Genomic DNA, 15,155 nt, shown 5'->3' with positions numbered 1-15,155 from the left:
ATGGATGCAGGCAAGAGAGGGAGAGACCAAATCACTTGTGGGACAAGGCGGAGTTCTTCTGCCCACCCAATTTGGGCCCAGGCCCACCAAAATTTGGGTGTCTGGCTATGCCCCTGTATAATAGTACTGAGTATATTTATCAATTTCAACACTAGTGCCAATACTTAAAATCCATACAACCACCACCACCATTGAGTGTTGGCCCCTATAAGGTTTTACACAGCTAAGGAAGTTACAATAAAATTCAAATCAAACTGATAAAAATCAATAATTAAATTTAATATACACAGAGGCTCATTTTCAAAGCACATAAACTTATACAGTTGCATAGATGTAACTTTGTAAGTCTATGTGCTTTGAAAATGAGCAACATAGTAAAAGAAGAAATGTAATAGAATTCTGACAATTCAGTATTTTAAACTTTAGATTTCTTAAGAAATAATTTCCTGAATTTTCCACATTGAAATACTTACCCCCAAATTCTATATATGGCGCCCTATATTGTGTGTGCTAAGTTGGACGCATGGCCAAATTGCGCGCACAACTTAATTAAGTCAATCAGCACCAATAATTGGTACTTAACAAATTAGCAGCACTAATTGACTTTAATTAGAATTTACACGCATAACTTTCTAGGCATACTCTATAACACAGTGCGTGTAAATTCTAATGCGCACAGTCGAAAAAGGGGCATGGCCCCTGGAGTGGAATGGGCAGGCTATAGGCATTTCAAAAATCTATGTGCACACCCAATCTGTGCTTAACTTAGGCGCATGTATTTAGGCCTGGTTGTAAGTGGTCTAAGTGAGTGCGCCTAAATTTTAGACACAAGAATAGCATTGTACACATATTCTATAAACTACACCTAACTTTAGGCGTAGTTTATAAAATCACCCTGAAAAAGACAGATACAAATCAAGGGGCTGGTGGTTGGGAGGTGGGGCTAGTGCTGGGCAGACTTCTACGGTCTGTGCCCTGAAAATGGCAGATACAAATCAAGGTAAGGTATACACAAAAAGTAGCACATATGAGTTGTCTTGTTGGGCAGACTGGATGGACCGTGCAGGTCTTTTTCTGCCGTCATCTACTATGTTACTATGTAACTCTCCTCTCTCCCCTGCCCTCCCCTCCCCTCCATCCATCTATCCATCCATAACCATGTGGTTTTTCGGTGCCAATTTTTAAAAAGTGCCATTCATAGAATTTGGCCCTTACAGCATAACCACACTGAATTTTATTTTTCTAAAGCACATAGTCCGCTCTCCTGGACACAGCAAATAAGTCAGACAAAGTTAATTAATGTCCTGCTAAGGGGGGCTGCTGCCTTATCAATTCGTCAGCAACACATCCTAAGCGGTGTTACTGGATCATAAGTCCCAAATACAGGAAATACTTTTTCCTTAAAGGAATCTGTGAATGTATAGATGTGAGCCATGTTTTCAGCATTGTAAAATGACAACTGCTGCTGTTCATAATCCAGATACAGTCCTACCTTCTGAGGTCGTTCCTTCAAGCTCAGACGAGTTGGCTTTGGAAAGGTAAGAGCATCATAGTAATCATAAACATACTCCACTGACCATATTCCCATTTTGGGGGTAAACCTATTCCGCCCTTTCTTCTTTGCAGATTCAGCAGTGATGCCCACAGCCCAGTGCTTTCCAACCCCCACCTCCACCTCCCAATAATGTCTTCCAGATGTAAATCCCTCACAACCCTGCACACAAGGTTCAAAGTCAAACCTCTCAGGGTAATCGGGTAGGTTCTGTTTCACAAAGCTATATTTCACAGTTTTGCCGTCAGCACTTAGGATGAGATATGGTTGTGCAGTTCTAGCGTTGAGGGTAACAATCTCTGCAGAGGAAACAAAAAAACAATTCCAAACTCAGGGCTCACTTCTGGGAATGATTTAATGGGCTATCAGGCTAGAAGGAGCTCATTTATCAACATTCAAAGTAGTTTTCTAAGCTTTCACACCCTTCAGCACTAGACTGCCTTGAATTACAAAAATGATATGAAAACTAGGGCCGTCTATTGATTAAAATTTTAATCGCATGATTAATCACCTGATCCAAATGTAAAAGAGTTAAAATAAATTTAGCATGTACACATAGTTGTTTACATTTTTTTATTGATCCTAAACATTCAACCAATAACTTTGATTCCATCTTATCCCATCTCCCTCTCCTGCCTTCCTTCCATCCATGATCACCATTTTTTTCCTTTATTTATTTTTTTGTTACATTTGTATCCCGCGCTTTCCCACTCATGGCAGGCTCAATGTGGCGGGCAATGGAAGGTTAAGTGACTTGCCCAGAGTCACAAGGAGCTGCCTGTGCCGGGAATCAAACTCAAGTTCCTCAGTTCCCCAGGACCAAAGTCCACCACACTAACCACTAGGCCACTCCTCCACTTTCTCTTTTTCCTCCCCCCTCCATTGTTTGATTCTTTCATCCCCTATTTCTAGCATCTGTTCCTTCCCTCCCCCCCCCCCCCCCCCCCGGCAGACCCCATCTTTCTTTCTCACTTTCTTCCTTTTTTATCTCCTGGCACCTCTTACCTCTCTGGCAACCCACCACCACATATCTCTCTCTCTCAATCTCTCACCCCCTCCCCCACCTCTCTTGCTCTTCTCCTCTTTCTCCTGTCATGGCTTCCCTCCTCCCCTGCATCTCTCACTCTTCTCTTTCTCTCACCACCGCTGCTGCTGCCCCTCCCCCCACATCTCTCGCTCTTCTTTTTCCACATTGCCCCCTCCTCCCCCGTATTTCTTGCCCTTCTCCTCTTTCTCCCATCGCCACTGCTGCTCCTCCCCCACCTCTCACCTTTCTCCCACTGTTGCCCCCTCCTCCCCTGCATCTCTCACTTTCTCCTGCAGTGCCACCCTCCTCTCCCCCCCCTGCAATCTCTCTCTCTCTCTCCCTTTTCTTTTGCTGGCTGTGGAACCTCTTCTTACCTCCCCTTCTCCTCTGCAACTCCTACCTGCTCCTCACAGCCACTGCAGTGAAAGCATGCTATCCAGCTTATTTTCGAAAGTGATGGGCGCCCATATTTCGACCCAAATCGGGAGATGGGCGCCCATCTCACAAAAGCGCCCAAATCGGTATAATCGAAAGCCGATTTTGGGCGCCTTCAACTGCACTCCGTCGTGGAAACGGGCAAAGTTGACTGGGGCGAGTCGGAGGCGTGAAGGCGGGACTGGGGTGTGGTTATCGACCGAGGAGAGATGGGCGTCTTCTGCCGATAATCGAAAAAAAAAAAATAGGCGTTTTTAGCAAGAATTTAGGGCACTTTTTTGGACCCTTTTTTTCCACAAACAAGTCCCAAAAAAGTGCCCTAAATGACCAGATGACCACCGGAGGGAATCGGGGATGACCTCCCCTGACTCCCCCAGTGGTCACTAACTCCCTCCCACCAAGCAAAAAGAACTTTAAAAACTTTTTTTCCAGCCTGTATGCCAGCCTCAAATGTCATACCCAGCTCCCTGACAGCAGTATGCAGGTCCCTGGAGCAGTTGTTAGTGGGTGCAGTGCACTTCAGGTAGGTGGACTCAGGCCCAGCCCCCAATTTACACTTATGGTGCTTAATGCTGAGCCCTCCAAAAAACCCCAAAACCCACTGTACCCACATGTAGGTGCCCCCTTTCACCCCTTAGGACTATGGTAATGGTGTAGACTTGTGGGCAGTGGGTTTTGGGGGGGATTTGGGGGGCTCAGCACCGGTGCACCTGGGAGCTCTTTTACTGTTTTTTTTTTAATTTGTAAAAGTGCCCCCTAGGGTGCCCAGTTGGTGTGCTGGCATGTGAGGGGGACCAGTGCACTACAAATCCTGGCCCCTCCCATGACCCAATGCCTTGGATTTATTCGTTTTTGAGCTGGGCGCCTTCGGTTTCCATTATCGCTGAAAACCGAAAGCGCCCAGCTGAAATACACCCAAATCCTAGGCATTTGCCCTGCACAACCCGTATTATCGAAAAAAAGATGGGCGCCCATCTTTTTTCGAAAATACAGTTTGTCCCGCCCACGGAAATAGGCGCCCATGGAGATAGGCGTTCGCGTTCGATTATGCCCCTCTATGTCACCTATGCTGAAGCATCTCTGTAAAAGGAAGTTCCGCCTCCTCTGACAGAACTTCCTATTTCAGAGAGAGGCTTGGAGCTGGGTGACATGCAGCGTGTTTCGAGTGCAGCAGCCGTGAAGAGCAGGGAAAAGGAGCCGCAGAGGAGAGGAGAGTGCCGGAGAGGTAAGAACAATGCTGGATGTTTGCTGGTGGGGAAGACACATGCTAACTCGCATTAAAAAAGTTAACGCGAGTTAAACAAATCACATTATTATGCGTTAAATGTGCAGCCCTAATAAAAACAGAACTGAAAAAAAGAGGCTATTTGGTTTCCCTGCCTCCAAACTATTTTTCTTAAGCGTAAACCCCCAGATTCTATATATGGTGCCCAAAACTGGACATCGATCCAAGATGTGCCAATAATCGGGTGCTAACTGGCACCAGTTTGTATTTGTGCACACATCTTGCTATGTGCTATTCTATAACTATGTATGATTACTGGTGTTTTTTCTCTTCCTTTGGAATGTATGGTTTAGGTCTTTTCTGTGAAAATCTTATGACACTCTTTTCTTATAAATATATTTTATTGCAAACCGCCTGAATCCTCGCAAGCTAGGAGGTATATCAAATTTTAATGAACTATAACTATGTACACCCAAATCCCATAGCATGCAACCCAAAAGGGGGTGTGGCCATGGGAGGTACATGGGTGGGTCAGGGGCATTCCTAAAATTTGCACGCAGTGGTTGGGCTCCAGGAAATACACCTGGTTTCAGCAAGCGCCCCGACGCCCAAATTTGGGAACTCATCTTTGATTGCTCATTACAGAATAGTATTGGGCACTGATTTTTGAGCGCCATATACTGAATCAAGTCAAAATGTAGCTCTCATGATTTAACAAAATCATTGCAAAATCATTGTGCTCACAATGGATTTGGTAGCAGGGCATAGACAGGGCAATTCTATAACTTGGAGCACACACTTATGTGCAACAGAGATGCCAAAACTGTCAGTTATGCATGGACGTGCACTAGCTTCTATAAGGTCACGTCTAATTGCTTTGCTATAGCATGTAAATACCAGAGGAAATATACATGGGTGGAGCATAGAAGGCTATTGGGCGTGTCTCCATCATACATGCATAATTTATAGAATACTATCCCCCCCAATATTCAAAACCATTTAACTGGCCAGGAATGGAACTTAACTGGCTATCTGTCGATATTCAGCAGGGGATAGCCAGTAATCCCCAGCTGAATATTCCCAGTTAGCACCTAGAAAATAGCTGGCTATCCCTGAATATTCAATTCATATCCAGCTATTTTAAGTGGCCACACTGGGCTGCTTAAGTAGCTGGTATATCTTTAGCTGGTTTAGAGTTAACTGGCTATCTTTGAATACCGTCTTAGCTGGTTAAATTCAAACTAGCTAAAAATAAAGTGGATATTTGATGCCAGTCACTGGAAACAGTCTAGCATGAATATCCAAGCTGACCGCCTCCTGCGGTCTGAATACCGGGCCCCTATAAGTAATGCACTATGCATAGTGCACTATAGAGTGCCCATTCACACCTACCATTGACCAAGCACAATTCAAGTTTATACAGTATTCTCTACTGGCATCTTGGCACACAGATGCTGTTATAGAATTGGCACTCAGCGAGTGACATCAGTGCACCTAACTGAAGGCGCCAAGTTATAAAATGGCCCCCACAGACTCCTTATTATACAGGTTCTGCATCGCAACAAAAAAAACAAGTGACTGTCCTCAGACCCTGCACTGGGACTTTGGTCAGAAGAATGGTATTTTAATATTCATATCAATTTTATTGACAGAATATAAAATGATTACAAAGGTACATCAAATTTAATTACTCACCTTATCCAAATCTAAGCCCAAGAAGGTATAGTTGACTGTTAACTGCCCCATAGGGCTTACAATTTATGTTTGTACCTGAGGGAATGGAGACCAAAGGGACTGGCCCAAGGTCACAATACCAGCAGGACAAGTAGGATTTGAACCCTGGCTTCCCTGGTTCACAGCCCACTGCTCTAATCACAATGATTATGATACAGTGGCATGTTGATTAAAACATTATTTCAAATGGCAAGATTATGTAAAACAATTCCATAGTACAATTTAAACCAAATTCGAACAGCTTCTCTATGAAATTATTAACTATCTATTATAGGTACGCTGTTATTTATTGTTTTATTGTAAGCCACATTGAACCAAATTTTAATTTTTTTGGATAATGTGGGATATAAGAACAAATTTTAAAATAATAATAGAAATAGATGGATCAGTATTCAGCTGACTGTGATAGTTTAAAAACATTTACAAGTTACTAAAGAATAATCTACATCCTTGACGAGATAATATATCAAAATAGGCTTCCCACACCTTAAAAAAATGGACTTTCGTAAAGTGCTTTTAAAAAAACAAATAGATCTATTCTTTCTGAGGTGAACTGGGGAGTTCATAACTGCCAGTTTGGCTTGCCTTGATAGAACTGCACAGAAATGTAGCTAACTGAACGTTGTTACATTGCAGGAGGGGGATGAGCTCCACAGCTCTGCCTGCATGCAAATGGCAGTAGACAGGCAGGATGATGGAAACACTTTCACACATTCTGAGGGAGTTAATTCAGTAAAGGGAATAAAGCTTGTGGGATAAATGATGCACATACACTGAATGGAGAGAGCTGGATCAGAATAAGGGGATTAGAAAATCTGTTCCCTACAAGATCTAGGGAGGGGGAGAATGGTGGCCTTCCTAGAGAGCCCTGTCATCTCTGATACTGAAACAATGTTGTTTTAGTCTCTGGCTAAGATGGGAAACAGCTCTCTAGCACTCAGAGACCTGTTAAGGGCAGGGGCGTATCTGCGTGGGGCCACAGGGGCCTGGGCCCCCGCAGATTTCACCCTGGACCCCCCTACCGCCGCCAACCCTCCCCCGCCGTTGCTGTCACCTACCTTCGCTGGTGGGGGACCCCAACCCCCGCTAGCCGAGGTCTGCTTCCTCCTGCCGCTGCCGGCTGCCTTTAAAAGAATTCCTTCAGCTGGTGGGGGACCCCCCGCCAGCCAAGCCGAGGTCCTTTCATTTCTTCCACTGCAGTCTGCAAAGCTGGCGCGGAAAGTTTCTTCTGAGTCTGACGTCGCTGCACGTTGTACGTGCAGGACGTCAGACTCAGAAACAGAATTCTTTTAAAGGCAGCCGACAGCAGCAGGAGGAAGCAAACCTCGGCTGGCGGGGGTTGGGGTCCCCCGCCAGCGAAGGTAGGCGACAGCAACGGCGGGGGGAGGTTGGCAATGGCAGCGGCTGGGGGGAGGGGGATCGGCAATGGCAGCGTCGGCGGCGACGGGGGAGGGCTATAATGTGCCCCCTCACTCTGGCCCTGCCCCCCCTACCGCCGCAGTTCAGATACGCCCCTGGTTAAGGGCTGGTGATTCTGAAACCTAGCAAGTGAGTAATCCTGGCTAGAGGCTCTCCTGAAGACAGAAGACAAAAAGAGCTGCAGTCCTTGGAAGCAGTGCTCAAGGCATGAAAGCCATTGGGAGTAGCTCAGGACAGAAGAAAATGGCCAGCAGAGGAACTATCAGTGCCTAGGGCTATGAAAAGCAGAGGTAGTCTTGTAGTGAGAAACCCTGTTACTGGTAGTTGCAGAGCCCTGTTAAGGGCTACGAAGCCTAAATCCCAGCAGGGAGAAACCCAAGAGCTCTTCTTGAAGAGAAAACCAGGGAGGGAGAAGGCCCAGCAGGGAGAAACACAAGATGCTCCTCTTGAAGAGAAAGCCAGCAAGGGAGAAAGCCTCCGGGGTGCAATTGGCACTAGGGATCCAACAAAGGAGAATGTTCCTGGGGTGTGGCTGGCACTAGGAGCCCAGAAGGTCCTCGGAGCCCAGGGGAAGCTTCCAGGAGGCCACAGCCAGACTGAAGTCCAGAGCCACCAGCTCAAGAGGACTCCAGTATAGGGGTGAGATCTGGGGGGCTGGGTGAAGGTGGACCAGCGTGGAAAGAACAGAAGGAACCTAGGCAATACAACCATGCTCATACATCCATACACAGGTTTAAATAATGAACTGGGAAGAGCTTACAGTTACTACCTTGGCAATCAAGACTGAAGGGGTTTAAAAGAGTGTCCGAGACTATAAGTTACTGGTTCTGAAGATCTGGGTTAAAGACTAATGCTGTTGGTTTGAATGCACAAATTAGAAAGTATTTGATATACAGGTTTAAGAAGTTAAGTAACAAGACTGTTGGTGTTTGTTTATGGTAACTGAGTTAATGTGATAAGGAATCCTCATTTCTTAGATGCATAAAATGGTGTACATAGAGGCCTAAGTGAATAGTCCAACAAAAAATATTTAATTTATTAGCCAGCCTTGTTCACAGCGATTTTTTTTTCATTTTTTCCTAGGAGGAGAAGAGGGTAATCCCACCCGCTAACAGTTTTCTTCCCCAGGTGGAGGCACCGAGCGACAAATGAGTAAGGGATTGATGGAGACTGCCTTTGGGAGGCTCCAGTTAGGTCAGGCCCTGGATCCAGGAATGTCCTGAAAGGGGACACAAACAAGAAAAGAAAGTGGGAGACGGATGATGGCTCTTCAGAAGCATACCATGGGACGCCCAGGCGTCGCTGACAGCATGTCTATTTGGACTCTACAGAAGCATTCATTGTAAGGTCTTTCTCAAGACCAATCATCGACAGCCTTTTAACTAATTGAACCTTCGCTTTGAAACATTACATTACAAGTTCACCATGAGACTCCTGAGGCAGGCACATTTAGCCGAAATACGGTGCCGCATTCAGTCTCTAGCCACCATCAATAAAGATTGTTTCACCAAGTGCTTTGGCGTCCCGTGGCTTGTTCTTGAAGAGCCATCATCCAACTCCCACTTCCTTTTCTTGTTTGTGCTGCATTGTGTTCCTTCACCTCTGTGGACTCTTTTTGCTGAAAGGGGATGCTACAGATGTTTCCGTTTGTAAAATGCCGTTACATTTTGAATGTTCACATATACTTTCGAACAGGAAACCCCGATGTACTTCCTGTTAGAAAAAGGCTGAGAGATACACAGGTTTTTTTTAAACGTTATGAGCAGGACGTCTCAATTCTGACTTGGATGTCCTTTTTAAAATGCCCTCTAAATTATCCAGATAAGTTATCTGGATATAGGACTACCACCTATGTTCCACCTTGGCACTATCTGAATAGTCACTTTGCCAGAAACTGAGGTTCAGAGGGCACCACCGAGACCAATATAGAAATACTTGCCTCAAGACTCCAGGGCCATCACAACTTATACTGTCACCCTATCAGGAGTACAACACTATCATAGGCTTAAAGTGGAGGGGAAACTTAAACAGTGAGGAAAAAAACATTAAAAAAATGTAACAAGGAAAAACTCAATGTCCAAAAACATCCCTTCCATAGACTATGGTCCAACAATGTGCACTGTGCACTACAACACTACTACTCAAAAAAGTTTCCAAAAACATCCAAAATCCCCCAACCCTCATGCAAGAAAACTCAAATAGCCCCAGAGCAAAAACCAGCACTTAACTTGCGATACAGTTCCAATTTCACTTCACTCTCATATTGTTTCGTGCTGGATAGCCAGTTCAGGAGCTCCTTCATTCAGGTACGACAGGGTGGAAATCATTTATTTTACAAATCCTCAACAAAAGCCTCTCATTGCTTCAGGAGGAGGAACTTTCGCAAACACTAACCGCAAGCAAAATGGCTACTATTTCAAACATAGGAGCCAACTGTGTAGGTGCTGTGGGTGCTTGAGCACCCCCAATATTAAGAAAATTCCTTTTATGTGTCCAAGGAAGGGTTATTTCCACTGGGTTTAGCACCCTCAATAATTTTGAAAAGTTGGCTCCTATGCTTTCAAACAGACACCATCACTCAAACTACTAATCAGCAATCAGAGATTTCTTAAAGTGAAAACCATTCAGAAAAACACTTGCCTTTCAATAGCTTTATTCAAACCCCTAGAGCTTAGTCTTCAAATGATAAATCCATTGTTGTTCCTGCTAATACAGCCATATACAGCCATCGTTTAATATCACACACATACAACCCCAAAAAGAGGCTTGAACTCTGTCAATAATTATATACCGTAACTATTCAAAAGTATGAATATTTTCCAGTAACAAACTCACTAGAGGCTGAAATCCAAATAATTCAAAAGGAGACAGCTCAGGAAGGGGAAGAGGAGGAGATGCTGTGTGCAATATGTGTACTGCACAAAGCAGTATCCAGCTATCTATGCCCTGCATGACTGTTAATTCCTACACGCCAAGGTTCCTGTTGAATCTAGGAAGGAAAGAGGCACGTTTGACTACTCATATGTTCAGAAAGAAAGTCCCGTGTGTTAAAAAGCTAACACTGGTTTATCTTGTAGCTGCAAAATGCTGAGAACAAAGCTCACACGCTGGTCTTGACATGAACATCAAGCTACGGGGACATTTTTCTCTTACATACTTGTTTAGGTGTGAAGGAAGAACTGTTCCATTATCTAAGCAATATATTTTATTAAATACAGTAAACAAAAAAATGTACATTTCAAAGATATCTGCAAACATAAATAAAAAAGATTTTTTTTAAGTGAAACAATAAAACAAAATGATCTTTCACCTTTATATTTCTTGAGTAAAAGATTGGGACCAACATAATGTCCAAGAAATGCTAGGAATTTCTTATCCAGAAGAGCAGATCCACACATTGGTCTCTCCTGCATCTTATATTCACATCTAAGGACACAAAAGTTCTTGTTATTATTTAATCTCCAACTTTCAGTTTCATAGGCCAACTAGGATACATGGGACTAAAGATGTATTAATGAGTTACAATTGTTCTTTGGTGTTAGGAGAAATGGTCCATGTAGTGTGCCTTGTAAACATTTTCACACCTTTGTACTTTTTTCATTTCATTTATTATGTAAATAATAAAAAACATATCTGTGGTTTACAAAAGCATATACTTAGTATAAATAAAACAATGTTACCAATAACTAAAATAAAACAAGAAAAAATAATGAAGAAAACAAATAAAACCAATTAACAACTACCTACTACAATAGCATCAGCCTAATTAAAAGCATCATAAATAAAAACTCAAAACAGTGATAAAACAATATATCAAAGCTAAATTATAGATCATGTTAAAACTTTTAACTAAATATCTGTTCAAAAATATGATTTTAATAGCTCATAAAACGCTAACATATCTCTTTCTTGACACAGTAAGTCAGAAGCATATTCCATATATGGGGCCCATATACAGAAAACAGCTTTGTTCTTATTATAATTAATACATAAGCATTTTTTTTTATCAAACCAATCTTCTATGATTGGAAACTTCTCAACTAATTTAGATGATTCAACACTATTCTGGATGACAGATGGCACAAACAGTATGGGGTCCTTTTACTAAGGTATGCACTAACGAATTAGTGTGTGTTAAGTGCCATGCAGTCCACAGGTATACAATGGGCTGTGAGGCATTTAGCACACGCTAATCATTAGTGCACCTTAGTAAAAGGACCCCTATGTTATCAGCTTATAATCTATATTAAATTTAAAAAGTGTATCCAATAAATATAGAGCAAATTCATATATAAATTAAATAAAGTGGCCAAAACCAATGAACTTTGTGAGACCCCAAGTTTCACAGGGAAGCAATCTGAGGTCCCATAGCTCATTTTCACCAATTATATAGAGAGGGCCATTTTCGATATGATGTCTAAGTCCGACCTTGGACGTTTTGCACAAAATGTTCAAAATCCGAGTAAGGAAAGAAGGTCATTTTTGAAAAAGAAAAATGTCTACCTTTCTTTTTTTTTTTCAGAAATACTGTTTCTAACAAGGTTTTGTGCTTTGCCATTTTTGTTGTTTTTTTTGTCCGTTTTTTAAAAAACTATTTAAAAAAGTGGAAAACGTAGAGATTCACGCATTGGAATGTAGGAGGAGCCATAATTTTTAGTAGACTGGTTCCCCAGACCCCCCATGAGAGCAATAGGGCACCCTAGAGGACACTTCTGTGCACTTCATAAGAATGTTCCCAAGTACACATCTCACCCTTGCTCCCTTATCTTGTCCCCTGAGCCCTCCAAAACCCACCCAAAACATGCTGTCCCCCACTGTACACCACTACAATAGCCCTTATGGGTGAAGGGGACACCTATATGTGGGTACAATAGGGTTTTTGTGACTTTGGGAGGGGTCATAGTTTCCACCACAAGTGTGACAACTAGAGAGAGATAGGGACCTGAGTCCCTCAATCCATAGTGCACTGCACCGACCAGGGTCCTGCATGCTGCTTTAATAGATTTGACTTTTCTAAGGCTGTCATAGAGGCTGGCAAGTCATATGTTTATTCACATTTTTTGGAGGTGGGAGGGGGGCAGTGACCACTGGGGGGGGGGGGGTATTGGGGGGTCACCCCTGATTCCCTCCAGTGGTCATCTGGTCATTTAGGACACCTTTTTGTGCCTTATTCCTTTTAAAAACAGGTCTAGACTAAAACATCTTATTTTTAGTCCTGGACAGTTTTGTTTTGTTACATTATGGCTGAAAAACATCAAAGTCTTAGGCATGCCATAATTCCGCCTTTGAAACACCCCCAACATGCTCCCTTGTGGTTTGGATGAACTGTAGACGAATTGTATAGGAAAACGTCTGAAAAATAGGTTTCAAAAATACTGACTTGGGCGTTTTTATGCCACTTTCTAGTCATTTTTTTCTTTCAAAAATGAGCCCCACAGCCTGTCAGAAAGGCCAGAAACCAGGATTAAAAAAAAAACCCAAAAAACACATATTGCCTGTAATGCCATTCTATTGTCTAAAAAACACAATTCAAAATGCATTAACCCTTACATGTCATTTGTTGCCATATGACAACTGAAATAAGTTAGGAGCCCTTTTACTAAGGTGTGCTGAAAATGGGCTGTGCTAATGTAGGTGCGTGATTTGGGCATGGGCAGATCCATTTTTCAGCATGCCTGTAAAAAAGGCATGCTGAAAAATGCTTGTTTTTATTTTTGCCGAAAATGGATGTGCAGCAAAATAAAAATTGGCACAGTCTATTTGGGGGTCTGAGACCTTACCGCCAGCCACTGACTTAGTGATAAGGTCTCACGCGTTAACCGTGTGGTAATCATCTACACACATTGAATGACGATTACTGCCTGGTTTCTGCCGCAGTTTACATTTTACATATAAGATTTTACTATACGACCTTTAGGACCCCGCAGGTTCCATTACGTTGCCATACCCCCATCCCCCTTTTTTTTTCAATTTAAGCACTTAACGGCGTCTATCCTATCTTTTGGCGGTTTCTCAACAGACAGCGTCTGACTGGATTGAGTGTACGTCTAGCATTTGCTGGTAAGCCTAACTTATAATTGTAAAGCAGTGGGGTTTTTGTCTTGATTATACTTCGACAAGTTTTTAGCACTTCCACATTAGTTGATCATGCTGTATAGGTTTCAGCATGTTAAATCTATACTTTAGGTAGTGCCACATATACGTCTACAATTCAGTAGAATTTATCGTTTTAATAAGCATACACATATGACATTTGATAGATTGTAGAGAGTATTATCACAATTTACGGAGGCATAATCTAATAAAGATATGATATCAGACGTTGCCCTTTTTACGTAGTTATATGTTGTAGGTTGGCTTTACCTTCATTTTGTAACTGTCTTTAATGCTGCCCTTTTTAATATATTTTTTATGTTGTCCTTCTACATGACATCTTCTTCTATGTCTCCAAAGCTTTTAAGGTAATCAGTAACGGACCATGTGGGGTGGCACTTACACACTGATTGATAATACATCGTTATGCCTCGTTGTTTATATTATACGGAGGTTCATGTTTCATTAATATTACCACATGGATATATCAATACACATTTTTATGTTTTTCAAACAGGCATTTTATTGAGACCGTTTGATCACTCCTGTTTATGTACAGTGAAGATATACTTTGGTAAGCTATTTTCACCTTTCATGCAGAAATATACAATCTGTGCATCTCTTAAACTCACAACATACGTTTCTTTATTATATTCTTGACACTGACAATTATTAAGTGAGTTAGATTACAATAGATCATTTTATCATATCGTTTTGGTTTTAACTTTTGTTTTTAACTAATGATTTTGTACTGTATAGATTTGTCTTGTCAATCTTTCTTATACAATTTTGTTTAGTTTGGTTTTGATTGACATCATTCTGATCCTCATTCTTCATTTTTCATATTTTATATATTATATTATTTTATTGTTCATTATTATATTATCATGCATATGCTAATTTATGTGTAGTTTTACATATTCAATTATATCTCTGTGTTTTTATGTTAGACCCCTGAGGCAGGCGCTTGTGCGCCGAAACACGGCCCGTGTCGGGTCTTTTCACAATAAAGGACGGCTATTCTCTCTTTCCTGAAGGCCTAGTTTTGCTTTTTTTGTTTGTGTTATATGCTTGTATGCTACTATACCCTCTCTTTTGTGACTGGTTTCTGCCGTGCACCAGAAAATAAAAATTACTTTCCGGAGAGCATAGTGGACGCATGTCAAAAATGAAATTACCGAAAGGGCCACACAGTAGCCAGGAGGTAACTCCAAACTGACACATATTGGGTATGCGGCTTAGTAAAAGGGCTCCTTAAGCATTTATGGGCTCAAAAAGGTTAAAGTAGGAGTTTTGTTTCACCAATCAACACAATATACACCATATGTTCAATACAAAAAAGCCTTATAAAAATATGCAAAAAGTAAGAAAAAGAAACCAAAAAGTCATGATAAGTCTTTACACCCTTTGCATAGCAAACCCAAATTAGCCAAATGTTAAGCTGAAAATTGCCTTCACAAGATCCACAGAATATTAAATAGTCCCTGTCCGACCACAATAGTTGAGCTGATTTGAATACACTTGGATAACAATCAAGCTATTTCTATTCTGTGAAGTGAATCTGGGCTGAACATAGAGCTGCCCAAAGAACATCAGGATAAAGTTATTCAAAGATACACATGGAGGAAGATTATTTAAAAAACTGCAATGTTTTCAACATCCCTTGAGGT

General features: G+C 42.0%; 1 protein-coding gene across 1 annotated transcript in view; it reads right to left on the bottom strand.

Annotated features, from left to right (window-relative positions):
* Positions 1-1,181: 1,181 nt before the first annotated feature.
* The window catches only part of LOC115475010 (E3 ubiquitin-protein ligase TRIM39-like), a 159,122-nt gene continuing 145,148 nt past the window's right edge, over positions 1,182-15,155 (bottom strand). The window contains exons 11-12 of the mRNA XM_030210748.1: positions 10,703-10,818; positions 1,182-1,851 (exon numbers count right to left, since the gene is read on the bottom strand). Of these exons, the coding sequence (XP_030066608.1) occupies positions 1,337-1,851; positions 10,703-10,818 (631 nt within the window). The 3' untranslated portion in view covers positions 1,182-1,336. The remainder of the gene's footprint in view (positions 1,852-10,702; positions 10,819-15,155) is intronic.

The sequence above is a fragment of the Microcaecilia unicolor genome, chromosome 7 (assembly GCF_901765095.1).
Source record: "Microcaecilia unicolor chromosome 7, aMicUni1.1, whole genome shotgun sequence".
In the NCBI taxonomy this organism is placed as follows: Eukaryota; Metazoa; Chordata; class Amphibia; order Gymnophiona; family Siphonopidae; genus Microcaecilia; species Microcaecilia unicolor.
The sequence above is the reverse complement of the archived record's forward strand: the minus strand, read 5'-3'. Positions and strand labels throughout refer to the sequence as shown.